General features: G+C 42.4%; 7 protein-coding genes across 11 annotated transcripts; 2 read left to right on the top strand and 5 right to left on the bottom strand.

Annotated features, from left to right (window-relative positions):
- Window positions 1-281: 281 nt before the first annotated feature.
- LOC117645975 (dymeclin) lies at window positions 282-5833 on the bottom strand. Of its 3 annotated transcripts, XM_034386567.1 has the most exons (15): window positions 5382-5833; window positions 5018-5164; window positions 4796-4923; window positions 4633-4717; window positions 4433-4537; window positions 4122-4264; window positions 3887-3916; window positions 3182-3433; window positions 2916-3103; window positions 2685-2810; window positions 2472-2585; window positions 2090-2383; window positions 1828-2010; window positions 1510-1623; window positions 282-1424 (listed from the first exon to the last, which is right to left on the bottom strand). In XM_034386567.1, the coding sequence occupies exons 1-15, from the start codon at window positions 5519-5521 to the stop codon at window positions 1266-1268; spliced, it is 2208 nt and encodes a 735-aa protein (XP_034242458.1). In that variant the 5' UTR covers window positions 5522-5833; the 3' UTR covers window positions 282-1265. The 3 variants fall into 3 exon arrangements, with proteins under 3 accessions (XP_034242458.1, XP_034242456.1, XP_034242457.1); XM_034386565.1 differs by having other exon boundaries at window positions 4633-4923; XM_034386566.1 differs by lacking the exon at window positions 3887-3916 and having other exon boundaries at window positions 4633-4923.
- A 1172-nt stretch (window positions 5834-7005) lies between these two features.
- LOC117645983 (translocation protein SEC62) lies at window positions 7006-9873 on the bottom strand. 2 transcript variants are annotated; one of them, XM_034386580.1, is made up of 8 exons: window positions 9720-9873; window positions 8989-9121; window positions 8801-8909; window positions 8527-8719; window positions 8229-8419; window positions 7951-8137; window positions 7660-7841; window positions 7006-7543 (listed from the first exon to the last, which is right to left on the bottom strand). In XM_034386580.1, the coding sequence occupies exons 1-8, from the start codon at window positions 9756-9758 to the stop codon at window positions 7423-7425; spliced, it is 1155 nt and encodes a 384-aa protein (XP_034242471.1). In that variant the 5' UTR covers window positions 9759-9873; the 3' UTR covers window positions 7006-7422. The 2 variants fall into 2 exon arrangements, with proteins under 2 accessions (XP_034242471.1, XP_034242472.1); XM_034386581.1 differs by lacking the exon at window positions 9720-9873 and adding an exon at window positions 9453-9596.
- A 619-nt stretch (window positions 9874-10492) lies between these two features.
- Window positions 10493-12827, top strand: LOC117645982. Its single transcript, XM_034386579.1, has 7 exons — window positions 10493-11033; window positions 11193-11380; window positions 11468-11612; window positions 11709-11962; window positions 12040-12219; window positions 12330-12413; window positions 12499-12827. Exons 1-7 carry the CDS (start codon window positions 10661-10663, stop codon window positions 12601-12603), a joined length of 1329 nt encoding a protein of 442 aa, XP_034242470.1. The 5' UTR covers window positions 10493-10660; the 3' UTR covers window positions 12604-12827.
- A 1197-nt stretch (window positions 12828-14024) lies between these two features.
- On the bottom strand, window positions 14025-18116 carry LOC117645985 (ubiquitin-conjugating enzyme E2 Q2). Of its 2 annotated transcripts, none has more exons than XM_034386583.1 (8): window positions 17786-18116; window positions 16960-17064; window positions 16525-16785; window positions 16272-16431; window positions 15964-16115; window positions 15671-15874; window positions 15516-15582; window positions 14025-15421 (listed from the first exon to the last, which is right to left on the bottom strand). In XM_034386583.1, the coding sequence occupies exons 1-8, from the start codon at window positions 17945-17947 to the stop codon at window positions 15390-15392; spliced, it is 1143 nt and encodes a 380-aa protein (XP_034242474.1). In that variant the 5' UTR covers window positions 17948-18116; the 3' UTR covers window positions 14025-15389. The 2 variants fall into 2 exon arrangements, with proteins under 2 accessions (XP_034242474.1, XP_034242475.1); XM_034386584.1 differs by lacking the exon at window positions 17786-18116 and adding an exon at window positions 17540-17578.
- Window positions 18117-18669: 553 nt separating this feature from the next.
- Window positions 18670-19781, bottom strand: LOC117645989 (deoxyuridine 5'-triphosphate nucleotidohydrolase). The gene is made up of 4 exons (XM_034386587.1): window positions 19526-19781; window positions 19305-19441; window positions 19084-19229; window positions 18670-19007 (listed from the first exon to the last, which is right to left on the bottom strand). The coding sequence occupies exons 1-4, from the start codon at window positions 19627-19629 to the stop codon at window positions 18951-18953; spliced, it is 444 nt and encodes a 147-aa protein (XP_034242478.1). The 5' UTR covers window positions 19630-19781; the 3' UTR covers window positions 18670-18950.
- Window positions 19782-24306: 4525 nt separating this feature from the next.
- On the top strand, window positions 24307-25452 carry LOC117645988 (protein canopy 4). Its single transcript, XM_034386586.1, has 5 exons — window positions 24307-24521; window positions 24597-24726; window positions 24809-24943; window positions 25017-25101; window positions 25181-25452. Exons 1-5 carry the CDS (start codon window positions 24419-24421, stop codon window positions 25400-25402), a joined length of 675 nt encoding a protein of 224 aa, XP_034242477.1. The 5' UTR covers window positions 24307-24418; the 3' UTR covers window positions 25403-25452.
- LOC117645991 (28S ribosomal protein S33, mitochondrial) lies at window positions 25438-26562 on the bottom strand. Its single transcript, XM_034386590.1, has 3 exons — window positions 26410-26562; window positions 26112-26241; window positions 25438-25952 (listed from the first exon to the last, which is right to left on the bottom strand). Exons 2-3 carry the CDS (start codon window positions 26238-26240, stop codon window positions 25704-25706), a joined length of 378 nt encoding a protein of 125 aa, XP_034242481.1. The 5' UTR covers window position 26241; window positions 26410-26562; the 3' UTR covers window positions 25438-25703.
- Between the last annotated feature and the right edge of the window lie 8 nt (window positions 26563-26570).

Raw genomic sequence — 26570 nt, 5'->3', positions numbered from 1 at the left:
CACTTCGTGCTCCCTTTGGACGGTCCGTTCCTGCGCCACTGGCTGCAGGCGTGGGGGTCCTCCCCGCCCCGCCTCGCCACGCTCGTGGCTCCTAATAAGCGATAAGGGTCATCACAACTCTATACATTGATAAGAAAAGAATAAAGCGCAGAGCCACCCGTCCAGAGCCACTTCATGTGACTCACAATCCGGTTCGCCTCTATTGTTATCACAAAAATTATTGCCTCTTCATGTGCGCCGAGAGAGGTCCGGGATTTCACGAGGCAATGATAATTTCTGAGTTCGTGTTATGACTTTATTTTCAACATATGACATAAAATAGAAATTGTATAACAAGTTGTCAGCCCAGTTTGTCAGATGACATGATTGGTTTTAAAAGATATAAAATAAGATATCTCTGTTCCATTTGCCCTGTAAAACACTGATGCAAAAACAATATACTGACAGTGATACTGACCCATCCCCTATTTTTTTAGTTTGTACCTAAAACATATACTTTTCTAGGTCTTATTATTGAGTACAAAGTTTTAGCAGGCAGTCAAGAATTCAGTTTCAAAAAATATTGCACAATGATTATGGTATCCTTTAAAAGTAGTATTGCTTCATATGTTGAACACCACTGTTACCTAATTAAAGAAATAGATACAAATAGGACCTCAAGATAATATTTTTCATCAATATCAACAGCATATTTTATCTTCTTTCTGCAACACTATGTAGGCAATACTCTTATGTAACAAATTAAGAGTTTTGACCCTTAGTTGGTTTATATGTTCTACAAAATTAATGACCTGCTGAAACCTTCATAGCTGCAGAAAGAACACAGATGTCACACTAACTTTCCTCAGAAGGAAGAAAAGAATGCATCTGTTCGCACCACTTTCTTTGTCAACAGGTATCTGACTCCTTTGCACTTAGGTTAAATAAATCATTCCTATTTTAGAACAGTCTCTGTGCAAACTCGCCTTTCACATACATGCAAACACAAACATACACACAAATTACAACATAAATAAATTTTCTTTGACAAAATGTTGGTATCACAATCATGTTCCTCAAGGACAGAGCTGTAACACTTGATAAAAATCAGAGTGAATACTTTTGCAACAGCTTATACTAAAGTAGCCTTGATAATTAATGTCAAATAAGTGAAACAAGGGGAACATTCATGTAAAAATAGGACAAGTATGAATTTTTTGATTGGCTGTGGTCAGCTTTAAACAGCCAAGTTGTAGGACCAGAATTTAAATCATTGAATGATTTGATTAGTGAGCAAGAACATCACTATCAGCCACAAACATTTTCATGTTATTGGCACTCCAGTAAATACCAGAGCTATGCACTACTAATGACCAAACATAGGGTATAAAGAATTCTTCTGGCTTGTCTTCCTCAACATACTTGAATTTCAAATCTGGAAATTTCTGTTTAAGAACAAAAAAAACAGGCACCGTTAATTAAAAATGCCAGGAAGAAAATGTGGAAAAAAATAATTGTAGAAAAAGGTACCTTGAGACGTTCACGAGGCCATTGCAATGCACCACGCTGAATTGTCGCCAACACTTCATTCTCCCCTAGGTCTGAGTTCTCATGTTCTAGTTTGCTGGTAAAATAATTGATTACCTGGAAGAACAAGGCTCTTATTTAATCTCTTAAACATGAATACAAAAGAGTCTGCATGATTAGCAAACGTTTAGTCATTTTTTGGGAGGGGCTGGCAGTTGGTGTTTCTGACCTAAAAGGTCTCAGATTAAGTTGAGATTGAGATGCTTGCTAATGAAGCAAAGTAAATTATTATGGAATAGGTAAAATCTCATTAAAACTCACAGCATCAATGTTGTTGATAATGTCTTCAAAAGCAGGATGTGTCCGGAAAGGTTCAAAAGCACTTCTCTTGTAAAGGAGTGTATACAGAAGATTTGGATTGTGTTGGAGTTGATGTGATAGACCAGAGTTAATTATTTCCAGCACCATTCTTAAAACTTCTTGCAAAACTGTCAGGTCTTGGGCCTGAAATTTTATATAAATAAAGATGCAAAAGGTACACTAATAGTTTGAATCCATTAAGACTATGTATCTCTAAACTTACAAGGTCAGGGGCAATTTCACCAGATGGTCCTTCAGTTGACTCTGTAGGAGGGTGCCCTTCCTTTTTTTCAACGCTTGAGACTTGTCCTTCAGCATTAACTTTGGTATCCACTGGAGGTGAATTGGGCTTAGGAAGACTTTGGCTGTTCTTGATTCTCTCTTCAAGACGCACATATTTTCGGGCTAAGGTTTCAAAGAGACTAACAAGACGTTGACTGACATACGGATGTAAGCAGCGAAACTGGCCACTCATGTTTGCTAAAGCTGCCAAGCAGTTTGAGTGCAAGTACTTGTCCTAGAATCGAGACATAAAAGAAATATAGAAATGAATGATGGAACAAAGTCACAAAGCATAATGAAAAGAAGATTGAGATGTAGCTGACCCTCATTTTTGATATGTTGTACTGGATACTCCTTATGATAACAAGAATAAGCAAGCCCCCGAGTGAAATTTCAGACACTGCTCTTTCTGTGTACCAGGAGGCACCTTTCAGCATCTGTAAAAATGAAAAAGAATAAAATGACAAGAGCAAATAAGTAAAACTACTGAAAATACATTATAGAATACAACAATAACAATAAAGTTAAGAACTTACAACATCATGAACAGTTTTGGTAAACAAATCATCTTCACTTAATATTAATATGACAATAAGTGACATATATATGTGGTGGGAATTACTATCTGGGGCATGATAAAGAGTCCGCAAAATTGGTACTAACTGAAACAAAATAAATGCATGACACCATCTTAGTGCAGAAGACGAAAAATAAACCAAAGAACCCAACTGACAGGACCCCAACAACAGGACCCAAAACCTCCTTACCAACTGTTCAATGTCAGACCTGGAAATGACATAAGTTCGAAATTGTTGATTCCTATGGAGAAGCATATACAATAAAAGGGTTGTTTGGTCACTATTGGGAACATGGCAGAGGGCCCCATAAAGAGCTCCAGTATCCAGTTTAAATGTGGAGGCTGCTTTAGTTGGAGCTGAAGCCACAGCATCATCATCTAAATTTCAAAAGAGACAAATTTTATTTAATCAAACTAAATAAATATTATTACGAATTATCTATGATTTTTACTTGCCTTTATGGGCAGCTGTGAAACTGAATAATGCCTGTCGATAAGGATTCCTTAATGGTCCTTTGTCCGATGTACAGTGGTTCACCAAAACCAGCAAGAGGAGCAATGCCTGTCCTGCAAGTGGAGCTCTGCTGTGCAAAGCTTCTCGAGCTTTCTGGCGTTCCTCAGGAGTAGCAGCAGCCTCTATTGCCATGAGGAGCTCATCTGTCTCATTGCTGCGCCCATACCCCAGAGTAACAATACTCCACAAACCAGCTGAATGGAAAGAGTGACACAACTATTATTGTAGACCAGTAAAAATATAGACAATCAATGAAGTCTCCACAGACGTCACAGTTAAGGTGGAGACAAGCCAAGTTAAGAGGAATTATCAAATATTTGATTAATGAAAAATTAATGAGGACTGAGTTGCTGAAGCAAGTTAAAACAAAGATGGATGCACCAACACCAACAATTTTTAGTTAGCTAAAACATAGAAATTTAGGAAGGTGAGACTGTTGTGTGAACATTGACTTGCATTGCAACATTATCTATCCAAAGTCTACACAGCAAATCACATGGAGATGAGGACAACTTGAGGCAAACCAAATTTGAAAATGATCTATGATCCATCTAATATGAGCCTGTACAGGAATTTTGAAGGCATGCGAGGCCCCTAACATCTCCATTAGAAATAGCACACTATGAAAGCCATGTCACACAACTCACCATAAATTGATGAGAAAACTCCTCCGAATGCTTTGCATAAGAAAACAAAACACGAATTCTTTTTGTATTACAGAAAACTACCTCAGCAAATGCAGCCAATCACAAAACTCAAGCATGAATGTAAAATTTATATTAAGTTATACTGAGATTATACAGCCACACTGTATATATATAGAGATGTGATCTAGCCTTTCCTTTCAGTGTGACGAGTTTGAAGTTTCATTGGTATACTTACAAGCAAGACCCAAAACAATGCTGCCACCCTGTCCATCACCATTCAGCACACCAGGAGGAACTTTTGTTTGATTTATAAAATGTTGAAGGAGTGTCCTAACAAGGAGGGGTGAGTGTATGGAATTTCGCCCTTGCATCAAACTCCTAAAAAAAATATAGAACAATGCAAGTCAAAGGGGCAGTAAGTTGGAGAGCGAGGTAATATTTGGTTCCTTGCAAGCTGGAAATCAGGCATGCCTACATTTAAGGCAGAGAGTGTTGACCCCCTTTGCCTTTAAGTAGTGTCACACTAGTTTCGCATAGCATTCTTACCGATAAACACACAATTTTTCTGCAGGCTGGGTAGAGAACATTTGAATGGACAGCAGAACAAGTATACAATTGATGGCTTCTAGGTGCAAAATGTAAGTGTAATCCCTAAAACAAAACAATTAAAAATTGAAAGTCACTTTTAAAAAGAAACTAGCAAGAAACAAGAAACTGATTTACAATAAAATTTGAGGCAAGCTTACTTGAGAGGAACATCCACAACTATTTCAATTAGAGCATCTAGAAAACTGTCCAGATTGCTAGAATTAACATCACTATCAACTGAACCTATAACCACAACAATAATAATTATAAATTCAGTGACAAATGGGATAGACACGGGAGCCAGGTCAATGTAATACATACCGGTCTGAGAGGTTTGCTTGGATTCAAACTGTTGTAAAATTTCTTCTTCATTATATGTCTCCACCAAATATTTAGTGAAACATCGAATTATAAAAAGAGCATTGTAAATTTGCGTACACAACTGGTTGCTAAAATCAAGTAGACAGGGAAAATAATGAACAGGACTGCTCTACTCAGTTCAAAGACCAAGATGGTTAGATAGATTCTATAGATAAAACTTACACATCTGATTCGACATTAGCAAGCAGTTCTCGTGTTCTTTGAAGAAAGACTTTAATCAATGATGAAAAATTTCCTGTTTTCAGATTATTTACTGCAAGAACTTCGCAACATGGTCGCAACTTAGCATCCAAATTTCTGTGGTCTGAACTGAAAAAGGAGGGGAAATAACAATCAGATAGATCTAGGAGAAGAGATAACGAAATATGAAAGAATGAATAAATAAAAAGTAAATAAAAGCTGTCAGTTACGATAGAATTTAACAGTCTAATCCATCATGGAATCAATAATGCTCAACAGTTGAAAAAAAAAATAATGCCAGAAAAATTTCTACTTCAGAGGTTGAGTAAACATAACTGCAACTTACCAAGTAGTTGGTGGTGAGATGGAAAAGGAAAGAAATTTGTTCCAAAATGGGTGGTCACTTGGAATAGGATCTTGTCCATAGAATTGGTTGAGATATTCATTGTTGGTAGGATCACCATGTCGGCTTGTAGTTGTGCCCATGCTGACGTTTTAACTCTCAAAATTATATTGACATAGCACAAAAAATTGACAGGACCTCTTTGCCTTTTCGTTTTATTGACTTTGACGCTGTCAGACCAGGTTAGAATGTTTCACTCTACGGGCTCTTCTTTTCACGTGTCATGCTTCTGAAATGCAATTCACACGTCCGCACACGTTTCTGTGAGGGGCTTTGCTGATGAATCACGAGGAGGCGATAAGTGGTGATAAGCTTAATCTAAAAATGTGAAACACGAAACTAGAGAAGTGACAACAATCTAAAGCTTCTGCCACGGATTCCTCCCTCACAGCCATCTAAGATTGAGCAGAGAAGAGAGTTGTTTACAATACCAACATTGCCAAATAATGAAAGGAGGAGGAAAAAACTATAAATAATTATACACACACCGGTCTCCATGTGGCATCATAGTCACCTCTGTAAAACAAAAATGCAAATCTGAATTTAAAAAAAAAATAAAGGTGATTGCTCTGCAGTTGGTGCATCTGTGCCGGAAGTAATTAGCTTTGAGGCGGTATGGCGCGTGACTCGGCGTGACTTTGAACAGAGTTCAGCTTGATGCTCTTGAAAGAGGAAATGACAGACCGAGGCGGTCATCAAACATTAGCTTTGCAGTTCTTGAAATGAATGTGAGCAAAAGAATGCTCAGCGAATGATTCTTTTTGATGATTTCAGAAACTGATGTTTGGAGATCATAAATGAAATGCACTGTGACATACAGTATTTAGTTGCCTCCAAGGAGGACTCAAAATGTTTGTATCCCAGTGGTTAGGTGTGGGCATTCAAAAATGATCAAAAAATTATTTGATTTAAACATTTATTTTCAAAGGGATAGCAGCATGAAAGCTATCCATCACCCACATTATAATACCAATTTTCACATTCTTCAAAAGTCTCATGAGGTAAAACGATCAGATCACTTGAACTCACAGATGATCTCACTTAATCTCATACAGCATTACACATTTATATATTACACCCACAAACCAAAACTTGGGGAAACGTCACAATGAAACATTAACAATTGCATTTAAACAATATGCTCTAGTCAGTTGTCCTACTAATTAGTAGTTGGAACAAGAAATTAAATACCGAAGTGTGTATTAATAATCTATGTGATACATGTTACCACACACCGCTATTTTCACACTTAGGAATGATAACATTGGTAAATATAAGCTTTACTTTCGTAAAAAATCGTGCAGTCTCCTAAATTATTAGTTAAGTTCACACATTTCCCCCCTCCTTCAAAAGCAAAGTTTCAGCCACATAAGTTAGCAATACAGCCCCAAATCTAGGTAAACTGAATCCTGAAGACCACAATAAATGCTACTGGAGGACAGGTCACAAATGCCCAAAACACATTCGAAGGACCCTGCATGTACCATACCATTTGATTGTAACTGTGTATCTCCTTTACCAGGACTAACAGCATAATTTAGAACAAAAAAAAAAATTGCAACAAAAATTCATAGGAACAATGCAGAAGATTCAGAAAATATGAAACAAAAAATAAGGGACAAATCTGCTGAAGCACAGCAGAAAAATCACCATCTAAGTTAGGAGGGATGGAAATCAAATAGGCATGGGCTACTTGACTGTGTTTGGTAATGCCTCTTTGGCTAAAGAAAATTTAGCTTAACATTTGGCATCCTATAATGCCTTTCACAAGTGCACCATACACATATCTCTAGAGCTGTATGTGTACATATGTACGCTGCACAGTAAAATATTCAAAGAGTTGCCTTTAACTGGCCAGACTTGACCAAACAAAAACAAAACCATGTTTTGAGAAAGATTTCTCTTGAAAACTAAGCCTCAGTTCCCAAAAGAAATTTTGATTGAAAATAAAGCTCATAGGTTTATTTTAAAAATACATTACAAACTAAGAGGAAGAATCCTCTGCATCCTCTTTTTCGACCATTTCAAAATCACGACCAGTAGTAGATTTTTGACTACTTTCTGATTCACTTTCAGTATCTTTTCCTCCAACATCACTGGTGTGCCTGTCAACAAAAAAAAATTGAAGATGATTCAGAAAACAATTTTTATAAAAAGGAAGTAACATACGTCAATTTATGAACATGATAGGAAGAAAAACACATTTAAAGCATGTCTATACCTCTCAATATTTTTGTCCATGTCTTTTTCATCTTCAGCACCTGTTTCTTCAGCTCCAGTATCAACGCCACGCTTACTCTCTCCTTCTGCATCTTCTTCCGCATCAGAATCCTTGTCCTTCTTTTTCTTATTTTTCTTCTTCTTCAATTTGTTTGCATCATAATCACTTCCCCTGTACTCATACTATTCAAAACAAAACACAAAACTCAATCAAAAAAGGGAATTTAACAACAACAACAAAAAATGGCAACAAGAATAAGGTGTTTAAATAGTTAGATAGTTAAATACGAACATGATAGAGAGGCCAGAAGGATGCCAAGAATCCCACATCCTCCACCAAATTGGGGAGCAGCCAGAAATGGTGCCTGCCCAAAGACAGTGTCCAGATAATGCAGAAAACAATGACGCGCAGAATTGCCAGAGCCAAAATGAATACGAGAACACCAGCAGCTGCCACACTTAAGTAGTAAACGCCTTTCCTATGAAACAGAAGCAACTCACAAGTAATCACAAGAACTAGGCCTTATAAGTACATAAGAAATAGGGTGAATGATAAGCAGACTGTCTTACCTTACTGCTGGAGGCCATAGGGGGAAAACACAAATGCCAATTGCTCCAAGAACTACCAAAGCACCAAATACCCAGTAATAAAAGGGGATGGGATCATAGAGCCAGACGTACGCATCCAAGCCATCAACAAACATTTGGTCCATGTGCATTTCTAACCGAATTTTGCGTTTCTTTCTCTGTGACTTTTCCTCCTGAAAGAAAAGTTGATCCAAGTGGAATGACACACACAAAAAAAAGGAGAGGTACGATTCTTTCAAAGCAACTGCAGTTGCAATGTGACATTGACAAGTTCTCTCACCAGGCATTTTTCCTCCTTGCATCCTTCAGCATGACTGCTTTCTGCTTCTTCAACAGTTTTCTTTTCTTTTCTGTTCTCGTCTTTTTCTTCTTTGACATCCAACTTCTTGTCTTTCTTTTTCTGTTTCCCTTTCAGCTCTTGCTCTGATACAACCACTTTTTTAGCACGATGGAAGAACTTGTGGGTTAACATTCTATAAATTAAATTGTTTGTAACTATTTCCATTCAGCACATAAAAAAAACACAAGGAAAAAAAAGACACTAAGATAGATACCTTTCTAGAAAATCCACAACATCTTCTCTGCAAGTAAACATTGGTTCTTCACCACTTTTGCCTTCTTTAGCCCAATGAGACTCCATCAGGGCATCTACTGCTTTTACAGCTGAAGGGGAAGAAGATCCAAGTTATATAACACCAACTAAAAAAAGAAAATTGCACTGAGATGTGGTGGTTAAACGAACCTGTGAAGTATTCCACACTGTAGTTGAGAAATTTGGTCTTTTTGTTTGGAACATTGCTGCGAAGCCATTTTGCAACAGCATATTCTTCTTTGGATGGCTTCTCCGGCTCTATTTTGGAGCCAGGAACCAATTCCTGTAAATTTGTATTGAAGGTTACAAAAGATGTGGTGGTGAAATTAAGTGGCAAAAAGAATACTCAAAGATACAAGTCTACAGGTAAATCATTTTGAGAAATAGAGATCACATTAACATAGCAAAGGCCAAGAGACAGAGGTACAGTGGCAAAGTAGTACAGCAGGATCACTGCCATTAATACGAGTGTACACAAAACCCTTTTTCAAAGATTTTGTGATTGTGTTCATTATTAATGTTAAAGACAACCAGGCATATTGGAAGTGCCATTAAGATGTGTTGGCACTCTATGAAAACTACATAGGCTCATCCTTAGACCACCAGAAACTTACAAACACCATAGTTTGGCTCTCCGAAGAAAACAACAAAATGTCAACGTTGCAGCAGACTAAACTGAAGAATCTAACGGTACTCAAAACTGCCAGTCCGAGTTCGAACCCCGAGACGAACACGGACGCAGGATGTTACAGTAAAGCAGAACCTCGGGTTGTATTTTCTACCATAATTTCCATACCACAGTCCAGACAGAATCAATAGTTCGAAAAAAATTGTGAGAATATGAACAATCTAGCTAAATACATGTGTAACAGAAGAATTACCTCTTTTATTCGTTTCTTAAGCTTTCTTTTATCAGCCATGCTGTCAAAACACTCCGCAGCAGTCTCCTGTCTGGGGGTCTGAATCCGGGCCGAAAACCGTGGAGCCAGTGTGACGTCACGGACACGGTGGTGGGGCCACGGATAGGGTAGGTTGGGGCTGTTGGGGCTTCCACCATGGGGTCAAGCTAGAGACCCTCGGTCAAGCCCATGGAGAGATGCTAGGTGCTTTTACAGCAGCTACCGAAACTATTTGGGCGCTTTGAATAGATCAATCGTTTCGTTCGCAGTCTGTCGACAAAATTTAGGATGTAATAAAGTATTCAGAATTATCATGTTTTGAAACAGTTAACGACTAACGAACAAAATATCTTTCTCCAGTGAAAGCTTACTCAAGCACTGATATTTTCAGTCTACAAATTAAAGATTTTCATGGTACTCCCTTATTTGTCTATTTTCTGCATTCCATCCCCCCCCCCCTCCGGACGTCACAGTGGCTCCACAGTTTTCGGCCCGGAGGGATCGACAACAAACAACAACAACAAGAGAGCTGGTTTTTGTTTTTAAGAGACAGGAGACAGGGTGCGAAACTTTCCAACAAAAATTTCAAGTGCACGTTGTAGCGGGTTATTCTTTGTCTTGAATTTCTTTTTCCCTTTTTTAATGAGTCAAAAAATTTGGACTCTTTAAGCGCGTGTTAGGTTCTGTTCCATGCTAAAAAATACTTTGTCGTGCAAATAAGAAAATTAAGTGTAAATAAAGGGGAGGGGAAAGGGGTGTGGAGGGGCAATGTTTGTAGTGTGTGCGCGCGCGGGTGCGTGTTGTGTTTGTGTTGGCCTCTAGGTCCTAGGTTATTTGGTGATTTTATTTTTTAAAGATTTTGGATCATTTGCTTTGCTTTTGGTTCGGGATTTCCACCCTGAAGCTGTCTGGTCGTGCTTAAAATGAGAGTAAGTAAACGCAAGAAGGACAACGAAGCCGAAGCCACGACAGACACTACTTCGGATTTACCTGAAACTTCTGAGATTGAAACCACCAAAACCCAGTCAGAGCCGAAACGACGCAGCACGAGGCTGAGCTTGAAGCCAACGGTACCAGAAGAAGCCAAGCAGGATCAAGTCAAGAAAGAAACGAAAAAGAGCAACAGCAGGCCGAGGCTATCTGGTTCTGGCACTGTGAAGACCCAGGCACCGAGCGTCACCACAACCGCCGAGGCGACTGTCGAATACACCTCGGACGGAATGTCCTTCGAGGATGTCACGGACGCAGACGACGACATGCTGCCAGACATCGTCATGGATTCTCCTACCAAAGAGAGTAGGTCGTCTGGCTGCGGCTGCAACCATGACCCCTATTGTGCTATTTCATTGCTGTGGCATGGTCTGCCCTGTCTTTACAGGCATCATTTTGTTCAGTTCCATATTTTACCTGCCTGAGGTGCTGCTCATTTATGTCTCATTGCCTTTACTTTTGCAGAAAAGTACTCTAAGGACGATATTGTTTGGGCACCACACAGGAATGTGTATTGGCCAGCAATCGTCACCTCAGTAAAGCCGCCGAATGTGTGTTTCCTGTATGTCAACGACTCTGGGGAACATGTTTTTCGGAAGCAAGCAAGACAGCTTATTTCCTTCGATAGTTCACTTAAGAATCTTGAACTAAAGGTTTGTTTGTTTCTTATTGTATCACAGCTATAACCCATTCTGAGATGCTTTCTTCATTATCTCTCTATCACATTTTGTTTCTCTCAGAATTTAGGGGAGAAAGATGGGAACTTAGACGAGAAGGAAGGTGCAAGGTTCAAAGAGGCATATGACCTTGTCAAAAAGTACCTTATGAAGAGGAAGTTTAACTCCAACATAAATGCTCGCCGTTTTTTGACCCTCAATCAGAATGGTGAGTTCTTATCAAAGGATACTTTTATTTCTGGTCTTGTCAATTTACAACATATAATTGGTTCATGTATGCATTTATAATCATCCCTTATTACAGATAAGATGGCACAAGCTAAAACCTGCCTACTAAGGCTGACAGGCAGTTTTGAGGGCTTTGACGATGAAGAAGATAAACTTGATGAAGACATGGCTGATAATGTGTGCAATAGTGATGATGAAGGGAGTGGCACTGATGAACTATCTGAAAGTAAATTACACACTGATGGGCGAAGTCCCAATGAAAAGGCCAAAGTTAAAGAAATTTTGAGAGATTTGGAGACCTTGCCTTCTAGTATGACTGTCTCATCTGAAGTTAGTATCTATCTCTTTTTCATAATGCTGATCTGAGTAAATGACCTCATTTTATGGCATTGAAATTCTTTTTGCAGCAATACAAAGAAATGAAAAAAGAGGCAATTAATCTCTTGGCTGTAATTCGCTCAACAGACTGTTTTAACCACTTAGAGCAAATAAGGAATGGTTCTATCATGAGCTCTCGCCACCAGAAGTATTTTAAACAAGAGTTGGTGCAGGGTGGCTTGGGACCTTTCACCCTTTTTGAAGACCTAGTATGTGTTTTTGAAGGATATTTTCTGCTAGCAGTTGCATTAAGATCAGTAGAGCTCGTTGTGTCAATTAAATGTCTTATTGCTTTTTTTCCTTTTTTTTTTTTTTACAGACCACTGAATTGTTGACTGCATTGGATCAGCACTGTGACAAATTTGATTCCCCAAATTACAAACAGGCTGTTATGCTACCTGAGGTATCTAAGATTTTGCTTGCTTGTACTAACAGTAAGTACATTGCATAAGTCACAACTCTAAATTGTTGTTTTGTTTTACTTGCAGGCAATAATTTATGCTATTACCAAAGTGATGGACTGTAGTAAACTTGATGCTAAACGTCATTTCCACAAAACATGTAAAAAAGTTGGAGTTATGGACCAAGACTAAATCTCTTTGTTCCATAGATGGTTTCTTTACAGTCCAACTGAATAATTTTTTACTTACTTATTCACTATTCAAGTTCCTTTTCCATTTTTATTCTTTTACAAATTATGCTTTGAATCAATGAACATTTGTTATTTGTTGGTTTAGAGTTGCATGGATATGTTGTGCTAGTTCTATTCAGGAAATAGCGTTGTTAGAAGATAATCAGTAAAATGGTAGAATCTGAACATGATTGTATTTCTTTATTCTGAGGCCACATACGTCAACTCATCAATGCAGAAGATTATCAATGAATCCAACAACAGAATTTAAAATTTGAGAAACATGATTGGTAGAGTCCATTTGGCAGTTAAATCAATTTGATATACACTTTTGAAAAGAGCACAAATCAAATCAACAAACAATCAATGTCTTACATGTTGTAAGGCCTTGTTCCTCAACAGAAACAACTGGTAAGAAAGAGCAGCTTAAGTAACACAAATTCATGAGATATACTTACCAATAATGAGATAAAAAGATGGGGTCAAGAGGTTCTTGTGTACACTCACACCTGGACTTCCCTAATAGAATGCTTGAACAGAAATACACATTTATGTTCCTATCTTAAAGAAAAAAATTCTTATGCTAAATGTAGTTTTTGAAAGAACTTTTACGTCAAATAATCGTAAGAAAAGAAATCTACAAGTGATCGCTTTTCAGTTATGTGATGTTCAGCTGATTCCTTCATGTTATCACATAACCATAGACGGAGCCCCCTCCGTTTCATCTTACCTCCTCTTTATCACATTACAACACATCTTTTACTTCATAAACCCCATGTTATTTACCTTTAATTCACAATGCTCCTTTGTCATACAATAGATCGATAACTAATGAACAGAAGTGTTAGTTTAGGAACAACTGTAAGACTGACAAAGCAAGGTCCTACATCCTGTCTCCATCCATTTAAATCTTGCATATGATAATAGAAGAGAGTATGAGCCAGATAATTCTAAGCCTGTTAAGGGTTTCTTTCATATTATCCAGTAGTTGAATAGGACGAGCTATTTTGGAACGCAACCAGAGATATCAGGAGCACCAAACATTTGGCAAATCTAATGAAAACAATCAAGTCTCCATAAGTTTTTGTTGTTAATTTGAATTGAGAGAAAAGCAAGTCATAAATTTAGAGGTGATATGGCGACGAGGTGTGCAGGGCTGTGCCTTATCAGCATTTCCACTCTTTTGAAAGTCAATCTGGCATGGAACAGGTGCCCTTCTTAATCCCCTCATTTTTTTTATCTTATGTACTTTTATGTTTTATGAAAAAATACATCTTTTTCATAAACTGCAGACACTAAGGTCATACCAGATTATTAACTGAAATCTACTCCCCATATATAATTTGAAAACAAATGAGTGCTACTAGAACTGTACAAAATAAGTCAACAAATTGGAAATTTATTCATCTGGCAGATACCACTAAACCTTCAATGAAACACACAAGAGGGTGGCTAACATTTACTAGAATTTTTTTGTGTTTTAATATTCATTGCCAGTTTATAGTGCAGCGGCTCAAGTTGGTGTAACGAAAGCAACATAAACTGGATGTATTACTTAAAACAATATACAATATGTGCTAAACTTTGTTTTTAATATATATATATTCGTAAAATGATGGAATTAAAACAATGCATAAACAAATTGCAGAAAAAAGCCAATAACTCACGGGCAACTGGCAGGGTAAGAATGGCGAAAGGAAGAAAGGAGCCCATAGCGATAAATTACATAACTCCATACACGTCTCTTCCCTCCACACAAAATACAAAACATATGTACAAACAGGTGGTCAGAGCGTTCTTAACATAAGTCAAGTCAGTAAATTGGAGCCACTAGAGGAAAACTTGCACAATTTGACAAGATCCCCTAAATAGCTTGAAAAATTAATTAAAATACACATAAGACAACAGAAAGCAAGAGAATTTACACATGAAAACCTAAATATAATTAACTGATCACACTTCTACCCTCACACAACTTCAAATTTTATCATGGGAGTAGTTCCGAAGATTCACATGTGGCACCACCACGGAATGGAAGCAACAACGTATCTCCTGTGACTATGTGAGAAAGGGAGGTCCACTCTGCTCGAAATTTTGCCACCCAGAAGTAAGCAGATGATTCGATTCCAACATGTAGAACCTATGGTAACTATTGTACTTTTTACAGCAATCACACAATATGCCGCACAGGCCACAGCAATATCACAATGTTCGCAGAGAGCTATTGGAGAAAAAAGAATTCATCAAAACTTCACTCTAAATTAGTGTCCAGATTCAATGACTTGTCTTCTTCTCCGTTAGTCACATCATACTGAGCTGCACTGAAGAGTGGTGATTTCTTGCTGTAGACATGGTATGAAGGACGTGACTGATCATAACCACTTGACCCAAGTTAATTTAATCTGCAGAAACCACAACACTAAGCACATAACTACTGCTGTCCATTTACATTACAAGGCAAATGACACAATGCAACTTCAAAATATTGAGCCAAAAAGATTAGTGCTAGTGTTTAAAATAAAGAACATAGACTCCCAATTGATACATTACAAAAGCAGCTTACAAAAATAGGAATTTAATTCTGAGTTAAAACAAGTAGGGGTAAACCTTCATCAATGCACATGTAGCTTTTTGCATAAGTGGGCAGTGGAAATGATCAGCTGTCTCCATAACCTTCTATTATGCGGATGCTTGAAATGACCGTCAGTCTTTATCTGCAACTGGTGAGCCAATCGCTGTCACATTAAATTAGCCATCTTCCTTGGGTGGAGTAAACCAGCCTGCAAGGCAGCAAAGAATAATGATGATAAAATAACACCATAATCAAAAATTCTTAAAACTACAATGAAACTTCACACCCCAATTGATTCTTACCATTTTTCTCATGAATCTGAACTAAGGACTTGAAAGACTGTTGTGCTTTGGCCAGGCTGTATTGGCTCTGTAAAATCACAGTCAGATTCATCATAACTATTCAGAGAGATTTTTCCACACATGGTTTAAATAGTAGAAATTCTTGTTAACCTTACCTTGGGTAATGTAAATTGGATACGAGCTTTGCCTTTAACAAGAGTTGCAGCTATTTGCATAATAACAGCTTCTACAGTATAAGCCGAGCTCCAGCCCTGTTTGGTCAAGAGTTCCATGCAGATAGCACCACCAACCAAAACATATCCACCACTAATAACAGGATGAACCACACGGACAAATGGAGGTTCAAAGGGGTAGGATTCCTGAAAAATCGAAGAACAAGTTTAATAAATTGCATTGGCAGGAGAAATGTGTACACACACAAATGTACTTGAGCATAAATCTGTCATACCTTAAAAAGCATGTTGAGAAGAATGGAGTCTTTTCCCTCTTTTTCTTTAAGAAGCACCAAGTCGTTGTGAAGAGGTGAGTCAGGATCCACACTCATCAGCCTGATGTTCCACTCATACAAACTGTCTCCAACCAATTCAATATTGTACATGCCTGAATAATTAAATAATTAATGCAGAATAACATTAGTGTCTCATAACACCTAAGCTCGATAATGTATTTGCACACACTTTAAACATATACAAAGTAGGTTACATGGAAAGCCGGTATAATGTTTTAAGCAATATAGATCAATCAATTGCCGCCCACCTTTCTTGAATGTGTCGGAACGATATATATCCCGTAGTTCTTTCATTAAACGATCAGTGGCTTGAAGGGACCCTGACACTGACCCTTTTAAGTAATCTTGCCGCTGGTTGTTTCTTAGTCGTTCCAAGTGTGCTAAATTTGCTATGTCCATATCGTCCGCCTTTACCAAGAAAAATAGAAAAATCAGAATAAGTGGAAACAATGAAATTAAGTCAGTCTCACATTCAGTTCATCAATAGCGAGGGACAATTACCTTGTTTTTCTGTACTATTTCAGCTTCCTCCATTTCAAAGTGTTCATCTTCAAGCTCGTCATTTTCATTTTCTTCCTCTTCCTCCTCATCATCATCACAGTCTCTTTCAATACTTTCGGCAGGTTTCGCAGCAGGTGAAGCCCCACTATTTGTGTGATTGCTATGGGGCACAGGTATAACCAACCTATCTACATCTGATAGCTCTGGTAAGCTGTGTAAACGGCACAGTTCCCTCAAAAGGATGCCAACTTGATTAATAACCTGAAACAAAGTAAAATCACATTATCACTGGGCTGTGGCACAGCTGTAAAGTTGTGAGTAAGTGTTAAACAGAAATGTCAGATCTCCATTTTGAAGCATTACACTTAAAGACATCAACTCATCAAAACTCATAAGTGAGCAGCTTCAGTGAAAACAAATGATGAATGGCCTTACATGGTTATCCCTTCCAGTGGTGTTGCTCAGAATCTGCACAGCATTTGTAACACTCGTTTCTTCCGAATCGGCAAACCATACAGGAGGTGTGGAAGGATAGTTTTCCTACAATCATGAGAGACACGAATAAGCATCAACTTTGTTTAACACATCCTTGTTTTGACCACAAGTGCCACTTGGGAAGTGTTTTACATTACAACCTACACCACATATGTTTTCCCAAGGTTGGAAATTAAGTTACTGAGATAAGAGAGAAACAGGAATTCAGGTTTCTTGAGATATTGAAAGGTTACATTTTAAAAAGGACTATCAAAAGCACATGATAAATATCTGTTACATGACAGATCAAAAATCAATAGACCAAGACATGGGGGAGAGTTAGAAATCTTGAAGGAGAGATTTTACGTCAAAGACATAAGCCCACAATGAACAATGACTTCAGAAGCTAAGAACAGAAGCAGGAGCAGATGTAAACACGCAAAACGAAAGTGCACTGAGTGCTGCATGAGGTTAGGTAATGAGCAAGAGAGATACTAAATGGCAGCAGGCTTCACGCACGGGCCAGAAACAAGGGCCTAACTGTCCGTCTAACGACGCAGAGCATGTTTCCTCGCTGGAACGATGGACTTCTGCCTCGGATGCAATTTATTGCTTCAGCTTTCACATGACGTTCATGGCAACACAAATTTCAGTAACCCAGATACAAAAGCTGACTGGCGTAGCCAATCCTTTGTTCAGAGATAACCACCTTTCTCCCAATTAGATCGATGGCTCGCTCAAGCCTGGTCCTGCCGTAAAGACAAAATTAAAATGAACTCGGACTCACCGTTATATTAGCATGAATTTCGTATTTCTTGCCATTTTTTCCAATGAATCTACAGTTCAACTCGTCGACACTGGCTGACACTATCTGAAACCTTTCATGGTTCTTAGGGAAAACAGACTCTAAGGTTTTGATTTCTTGCTTCAACGTATTCAAGCAAGCCATTTGTGGACAACCCGAACATAAAGGTAAAGGAGCCCACGCTTATTTGGACAAAAATAACACCAGTTTAACATCAACACTACGTCCGTATTCAGAGAAAATGGCGACTTTACACTGAGGTCGTGTGTGCTGGTTCGGGTGACTCGGGCTTCGGACGAGCGCGTTCGCTGGGGTTCGGGTCGCTTTCGGGTGGTGCAGTATTGTTGCGAAAAGCGTGCAGCTGCAGCTGAGAGTACAGTCGCGGAAATGCGTATTTTCAACCCTGTTCATTTGTTACACTTAAGGTTTGATGTACCGTGTATTATTTTAGAATGTTGGGCATTTTAATTTATGCTTGATTTTCACTTCAATTGTACGAAACACTAGACGCTTTGTCTCCGAGCTACGGATTTCTCTTTTACCTGTCACGACTACCCTGGTTGAAGATAAAAGTAGTACTACAGTCCATCACCCGACTGGAGCGCGCTTTTCAAAGTTGCCTCTGCACATACTGGCGTACTGGGCCTCGTACGGCCTCGCGCTAAGCGCATCTAGCCCGGGAGAAAAGCACTGATTTCTCCTTGTAAAGCACATAGCACGACTCGATTCGTATGATGTGACATACGGCTTGTCATATACCCAAACACACTGTGGTGGTAAATGTGTAAGCAAGAAGGTAAACATGTAAGCTCTTGCTCAAGAGAAAACGTATCCCTAAAAAAAACATCAAATAAGAAATAATCTCATTTTTATCTTAAAAAAATAATTTAATGACAAGGACACAGAACACAAATACCTGAAATGAAACAAAACTTAAAAACAAATGTGACATTATGAACAAATCAGATAAATCAATTGTTGAGGAACATTTAAGGACTACAAATCTAGATCATAACATGATCAAAATAATTTTAAAATAGTCGAGTCCAAAAGATGGTTGTACATGATGACATTAAACTAAAAGTGAACTGCCATTCCAAACAAGAATGCAGTAAAATTCAATCAATAACCCCAGCAGCACTGATGACTAGTTGGTTCCAGTTGATCCAAAGCCACCTGCACCCCGTTCAGTGTCCGACAGTTCCTTAAGAAAAGAAAAACATAGAATTAATTTAATAGTAAAATTTGAAAGCGGTGAAGAACAATAGAAGCACACTAACCTTGCATTCTTCAAGTTGTGGATAGAAAATCCTTTCACAAATCAGTTGGGCAATCCTGTCTCCCTTGCATACTTTAAAGGAGGTTTCGCCATGGTTGAACATCACCACTCCAACATTTCCTCGATAATCTTCATCAATGACACCAGCTGAAATGGAATACAAAGGTATGAAGCTAAAGGAAAACAAATGCCAAAATGAAAAATCGAGTTCCGTAGTTGTACCTCCGACATCAATGTGATTTTTCCATGCAAGTCCAGAGCGTGGTGCCACTCTTCCATAGCAACCTGAGGGGAGCTGGATTTGGAGGTCCGTCTTTACGAGCTCCTTGCCCCGTGCTGGAATCTCGTAGTCATAGGCACTGCAAAACCATTCAAAATCACCAAATTAAGAGACGGCACAATGCGAAATCCAGAAAGATAGTAGATGCCGAAGGAGGCCTAACCTTCTCAAATCGAAACCAGCTGCTTTGACCGATCCCTTGACAGGGGAAAAAGCATTTGCCGTCGTCTTCACAAACCGCAACACACATCCTGTTTCTCCAGGCATTGTTTCAAGGTAATAAGGATCTATTCTTCTAGGGAGATTGTAAACTATCCCACTCCTTGGCGCCGATACTCTGGCCGATACTTTTGAAGATTCACGTGCGACGTGCGCGCGCCTTGTGTGCGACCACGGCCAGCGAATTTTGGCGCGCAACCTTGATGCAGTGGACCTCATGCTACCAACCTGAACTACCAACAATCTCTCACTTACTGAAAGTGCTTAAGAACTGGTTGAGAACCTTCATGAAAAGAATTTCTTTTAAGCATAAATTGATTCAGTGCGTCCTCAAAATTTGTCGATTGTCACTTGATTTCACTTCGAGTTTGGAATGATTATGATTATCGTCCCCGGTAGGAAAACTAGACGCAAAGTGAAAAAAACTTCCCTACCACCGAGATCAGCTGTATAATTTTTCAGCTGATATTGTGTGTCAACGCTGCCGCTGCCGTTGGTGGCATCGATTAATTCTTGATCGTGAAGGAGGAGCTGGCTCGCTCGACATCGCAGTCGTTGAAAAGGTCTATTGCGGTTGGTTGGCAGTGCGAATAAGCCTTGTGCGATTTTGAAGTACGACTTGTTCGTTTGCCTCCGCGGGCCATTCAAACACGCCTTATCTTCAGCACATAGAGACTGTTAGTAATTAGGTTCAGGTTTCAGGACGACGTACGGTAACGGTAGGTAACCATACTCTTTTCCGAAAAGTCACATGGGAAATGGTTTGATAGTATCGTTGTCCGTAGCGGAGGGAAGGGAAGCACGTTGAAAAGAATTCTTCCTTCCCGTATACAGCACAGCGGTCCGGCTCTCGAACTGCTTACTCCCGCTTTGGTTCAAGTTCAAAGGCCCCGACGTACGTCTTGGGGGGGGGGGGATGTGAGCCGGCGCAACACGTCCCCTCGAACGCGGCGGGCGCGGCGAAGACGGCGACCCCCTCCCGAGTCCGTCATACAGTGCACCCCACCGTGTCGTATGGGAGCCGCCCGGCTCAGCCCGGCCTGGAGTGTCGCCGCATTGATTACCGATATGTCCCAATGCCCCCTCGGCACTCTTTAATTATTCGGAACGCCACGCGCCATCGAGCGGCCGCGCCGATTCAGTGGGACTTCCCTCTACAGGCTGATCCCGAACAGTGGTTTCATCGCTCTGTCTCTCTCGCACTCGCGGGGCGTTCTTTACGGGTGCGAAAGAGACTGCGCCGCGAAGCCCTCGGCGGAAATCGCCCTGCTGGATCGGAAGCCGTCGCTGCCTTGCTGTGATACGGGCCGAAGTTGGGCCTTTCGGCTCCACCGGTGCCGGATGTCTGGAGTCGGAGGGGCGGCGGGGCGGCGCGGCAGGGGGAAGGGCGTGGGGGTGCGGCGGGGCTCGCGCGAGCCTGGTACCGCCTACCGCGTGGCTTGGCGTGGCGCCCCGTATTGAACGAGCGTGGCCGCAGAGTTTAGCGAGAACGAAGGACGTTTACCCGGCCGCCGAAACCGAAGGCAGGCGCGCGAAGGCGTCATGTGTCTGCGGCCCTGCGGCCCTGCGGGTCGGCCGCCATCAGCACGAATGGGTGCATGTGAGCGCTGCGGCCTGGCAGGGCTGGGCCCGATCCCCTCTTTCCCACTCACCGAAAAGTACGGAACGGTGCAGTCAATGCCATTCTGTCGCGAGTGTACATTAGGGTGGGTGGCGGGGTCGGCGAGGCGGCCCAACATTCGAAAGAATTACTCCACCTTAACACAGAGTTCTGGGTGTTGTGCATGTGAAGAGTCTAAGAAGTACGTCGCCGGAAACGGGATCGAATTGCGCCAAAGTCGCCGAGCAGGACGACGAGAAAGACATGATGCTGGTGGTGCCCCTGCCCCGCAGGGCGTGCCCTGGCCCCGAGCTGGCCCTCTGCATGGCCCTGCATGGCCCTGTCAGGCTGGCAGGTCGATTGGAAAGCCGTCCCAGCTTTGGCCGCGGTGTACGTGCGTTGACGTCACGCGGGTGACGTATCGGCGCCCATTGGCTTCCAGCCCTTCCAGGCCTTCCAGCAAAGGGCGCACCCCGCCCCTCGCACGCTCCGAGTGCTGCAAGTTGCCTGCTCGCCCTTCGGCCTTCGGCCCTTCGCGCCTTGCTGCACTGAAGACCGTAGCCGCAGCCCTTATCTTGGCCTGTCATTATGGTTTCGCGTGCTCCGGTGTTGGCGTTGGTTCTTCTCGCTCCAGGTGCCGCCAAGCCACGCCATGCCACGCCATGCCGCGCCGCGAGCAGATAGACGTGGAAGGCGCGGCCCAGGACGACCGCATTGTGTCAGGGCCGACAGGGCGGGGCGGGCGGCGCCTGGGTTCGACTAGTTTCCACAACTGTTCTTGGACTCTAGGTTCGACTACTCCCCCCTCCCCCATTTTCCCCGGAACTTGCCTACCCCCTGCCCAGCCCAGTCCGACGAAAGTGCTGGACTCTCGATCAGTTGGACTTCCCTCGCAGCATAATTGTACTAAGGCCGACGCGCTCTAGAGTACCAGCATCCTCGCAACCACTTGTGCAACCGATCGGTCGCAGCAGTGCTGCCTACAGGACAGTTGGGGTTGAGGCAGCCCCTACCGGCCCCAACCGTACCCTTGGTGAAAGGGGGTGAGAGGCGGCGGCGAGGCGGCGAGGGGAGGGAACGGGGCATGGCCTGGCATGGCCTGGCATGGCCACCCCATCGGCGAGGGCGCCCGCCACGGCCGCCACGGCCGCCACGGCCGCCACGCCACCACATCGACGACGGCATGGTCTGGTAGTCAGCGCACTGTCAGTGTCAGTTACCCGCGGGCCCCGGTGGAGTCCGCCGGCGGACGCACCCCGCGACTCCGCGGCGCAGGGTGACCAGGCTGACCAAGGTCTGGGTGGGTGGCCACACGGCGTCACGTCACGCGGCCGGCCAAGCCTCGCGAGCTGGAGGAGGCCGCCCAGAGGCAGCTGTGCGCGCGGCTGCACGGCCGCATGGCTGCATGACAGCCGTGGCCAGCACGTTGGCCAGCAGCAGCAGCGGCAGTCCGCGGCCCGCCGCCGGCAGCCCCCTCACCCGGGCTGCACTGTTCTCCTGGACGCCTGCCTGGCCGGGCGAGGCCGCGGGTGCAGGTGGTGCAGGCGCGGGCCCCGGCATCCCAGGCGTCGGCAGCCCCGTTGTGGGCGCGGTGCACGGCGCGGTGGGTGCCGGCGCCGGACACCTCCCGCTCGCCCTCGGCCGACTGGACACGCCGCAGCTGCCGCAACTGGGCCGTCGCAGAAGCTCCCTCCTCGCCGGCCTCGGCAGCCTCGGCCACGTCCCGCGCCACCACCACGGCCTCGGCGCCGGGGGCCTCGGCCTCTCCGGCCAGGCTCCGGGCTCGGCCTCGGACGGGGTCTCGACGGCCAGCTCGCGGCGCAGGAGCTTAGCCAAGCAGCGCCGCGACGACCCGGCCGTGCCGATCACGGCCGACGGCCCGGACGCCAAGGATAACGCGGCTGTCGCGGCGTGTCGCAGTTCGGCGCTGTTCTCGCCGTACTCGCCCCTCCCCGCCATCGGGGTGCCGCCCTCCTCGGCCTCCACCATGCCCGACGAACGCCCCGTACCCTCGCTGCCGCTGCCGCCCGCCGGGCCCATCCGGCTCTTGAGGGAGCGCACGTACGACGTGCTGGAGCCGCGCTTCGTCCGCGGCCCCGTCCCCCCGAGCTCCCTGCAGGGCGTGCCTGCCGTGCCTGGCGTGCCGAGCGCACCGGTGGCCGACGGGGGGCCGTCGTCAGGCATGATGATCGAAGACGAGGAGCTGCCTACCTCTCCGCCAGCCATGGACGACGACGACTTCGGCAGCGTGGACTCGACGGAGGGCCTCGTCTCGTCCACGGGGACGGCGGGGACGGCGGGGACTGGGATCGGCGCCGAAGGGCCTTCCGCTGCGGATCCCCTTGCAGTGGGGCTGAGCCCCCTTGGCGAGCAGCGGGAGGGCAACCGAAGCCTGCTCGCGCTCAAGGAAGACTACAAGGGAAGGCTCAAGAAGTTTTGGTCCAAATTCTGACGCCTGGAGTTGTGGCTTTTCAGTGGGGTCCGTGTGGAAACCGCTCGAGGTCGTGTTCTCGGTCCAGGACCACCTGAACATTCAGATTTTTACGGCTGTGCGTACTTACTTTTTAGATATTCAACTTTTGTATCATGTTAAATGAAAAGATGAGCATTAGTTTTGCACAGGACGGGGCGGACATCCTTGGCCATACAAAAACCGATTCCGAGCCAGCCGCCCATAGCGCCTGCCAGATAGGCCGTTCCGCAACACACTGTTGTCAAGACGGTGGCCTACCATGCCCCTGTAGGGATCTAGCTGGTCCCGCTCATTTGAAGCAGGCCTTCTGCACATGATTTTTAAACGCGCAGTGCAAGGGAGCTTTCACAAATGCTCATTTTTTGATCGATGGGGTGGTAAGGAGCATTCTTGACTTTTGTAAATCTTGATAGGCTCCGGCGCTAAGACGCTGGCATATCCTGCAAAATATGTGCCAATAAACAAACAATAAAAAAGGCGTTTTTCTAGACTTTTTTTGGGGTTCCCTCCCTTCTCCCTTTTCTGTCCTTGTTGGTACGGGAAGTCGTTACGCTAAGAAAAAGAGGTGTTTTTCAAACTGCCATTTAAGCTTTGGCGCGCTTTCACCGATCCGTCAGCTGATTGGTCTATTATTCGCAGAACAGTAGCAGACTGTGTTCTGCATGTGCGTGCATATAGTATGTCAACATTCGGCTGTCAAAGTCAAACACAGTGTATTGATTTATGAATGAAAGAAGCCTGAACTAATTAAATTAATCGCAGATATGAGGACTTACCATCTCATTGTGATACTTCTTGCCATTCCTTACATCTGTCTTGCTGGTAAAGAGGAGGATGAGGGTGTCAAATTTGCAAACAAGTGCGAAGGTAAGAGTGAGATGGTTATGTTTTCTAACAAATTATATCAAACCATTAACTTGTTTGTCTGTATTTCTTCTGCAGTGTGTAAAATACTAGCTATTGAATTAGAAAATAGACTTGAAGAGACTGGGAAGTCTAAAGATGTAATTGAAATAGGATATTCTTTGGATGACGCTGGGTCAAAGAAGAAGAAAACTAAGTACAAGAAGTCGTAAGTAACTTTGCCCCTGATTTGAATGAGTAGTTTTTTACATTTCGGTCTTAAATGAATTAGGACTCTGTCATATTTACAGTGAATTGCGTCTTGTGGAGTCTTTAGAGGGTATTTGTGAACGTGTTTTAGAGTACAACATTCACAAAGAAAGAACTGACAGCACCCGCTTTGCAAAAGGAATGAGCCAAACGTTCAGAACTCTCCATGGTTTAGTGTAAGCATCGCAAAATTTTCTGTTATAGGAATATGTTTGCATTCTCTTGATTTTTCTCTCTACATTTTAACAGAAATAAAGGTGTGAAGGTAGAACTTGGTATTCCCCAAGAACTATGGGACAAACCATCTGTTGAAATTACCAACATGAAAACGCAGGTACTTGAAATGGTCTAGTTAATTCTAAGTTTTTGATAGCCGTAAGGGCATAAATGCCATAATTTTATTCTTGTTTCAGTGTGAGATGCTTTTGGAGGAACACGAATCAGACATCGAAGAATGGTACTTCAAATCTGAAGGAAATGTTCCCTTGAAATCCTATCTTTGTTCCCAACTTGTCTTACAAAATGGTGACGATTCTTGCTTGCTGGAATCGGATAATGATGGACTTGCCAACTCAAAAACTAAGTCTGAAAGTCAAGAGTCACAAAACAATGTAAAAGATAAGGAGGAACTGTGAAATTTTAAATGAATGCAAGAATAAATGAAAGCAAGTCACTTTTAAATGAATTAAACCACTTTTAATTTGTTTACAATCATTCCATCTAATTACATTTTAAACTATTTCACACTAAAATTTGTAACCTTTCCCAAACATTGAATATCACAAAATACAGTAACACTTCATTACAAAAAATCAAGCAGGAAGAAGAACTGCTTATCAGGAGTGCCATTGGCCCTTGCTTGCAGGAAAACATATCTTGATATATGGCATAAGCTAGATACAAAAAGGCTTCACTGTAACATTTTATCTAATGAAACTATTTCAATTTAAGAGATGCGAATTTTGTTGGTCTGTCAGGATTAGGTTTGAAGCCTGGGTAAGCGTGTGTTTTCCCTCTCAGTTTGCGTTGCCGCTTCATTTCATCAGTAAAGTCTGCATGTTCATCTCTGAATAGACCATATTGTCTCAAGAACACAAATAAGTAATGTGCCTCTGGCAGTCGATGATAATAATCAACTACATCTGGATCCTTATCAACAGGCAACTTACTGAGTTTATCAGTTACCTAAAAGAAAGGAGAAAAGAAAAATGTTAAAAACTTGATGGTGATAAAGCAAACAGGATGATCAAGTGAGACTGATGGAAAAGTTCAGCTTCCTAATAAAAAGGATAATGTGAAACACATAGTAATAAGGTAATAAATGACAATGAAAAATACCGTTACCTTAGTTTGCAAAGGAACTGAGGCTGGACGAGTAACTTCACCAAAGATTCGGTTGCTAAGCAGAGTCATTTTCTTTGAATAAGTTGTCCCTGACTTGGCCAGTTTGAGATATTTTTGGACAGTCGCCATCCTGCAATAAAATTACGATGTCAAAACCGAAGAAAATACTAAAAGCACGTATCCCCAACACAACTTGTGACCCTATAACCAAAGTGGTTCTCTAAGGCGAGCCTGTTACGAAACAATAGGGCGTGGTTATTAACACAAATTGGAATGATAATACGAGAAAAAAAATTACCTTCCAACCTGTACAACAAAACCCTACAATTTTTTGAGACACTAGCTAAAGCCCATGCCGTTTTCATTCATTCAAAATACGAGGCCGAGAGTGCACAGCTAGCAGACGAAACAAAGCGCCTTTGCTGAGCACTGAAAACTGCCTGAGTGTCTTCGTCTGTC

Source organism: Thrips palmi, unplaced genomic scaffold (assembly GCF_012932325.1).
Source record: "Thrips palmi isolate BJ-2018 unplaced genomic scaffold, TpBJ-2018v1 HiC_scaffold_19, whole genome shotgun sequence".
In the NCBI taxonomy this organism is placed as follows: Eukaryota; Metazoa; Arthropoda; class Insecta; order Thysanoptera; family Thripidae; genus Thrips; species Thrips palmi.
Note: the sequence above shows the minus strand (reverse complement) of the source record. Positions and strands in the feature narration are given on the sequence as shown.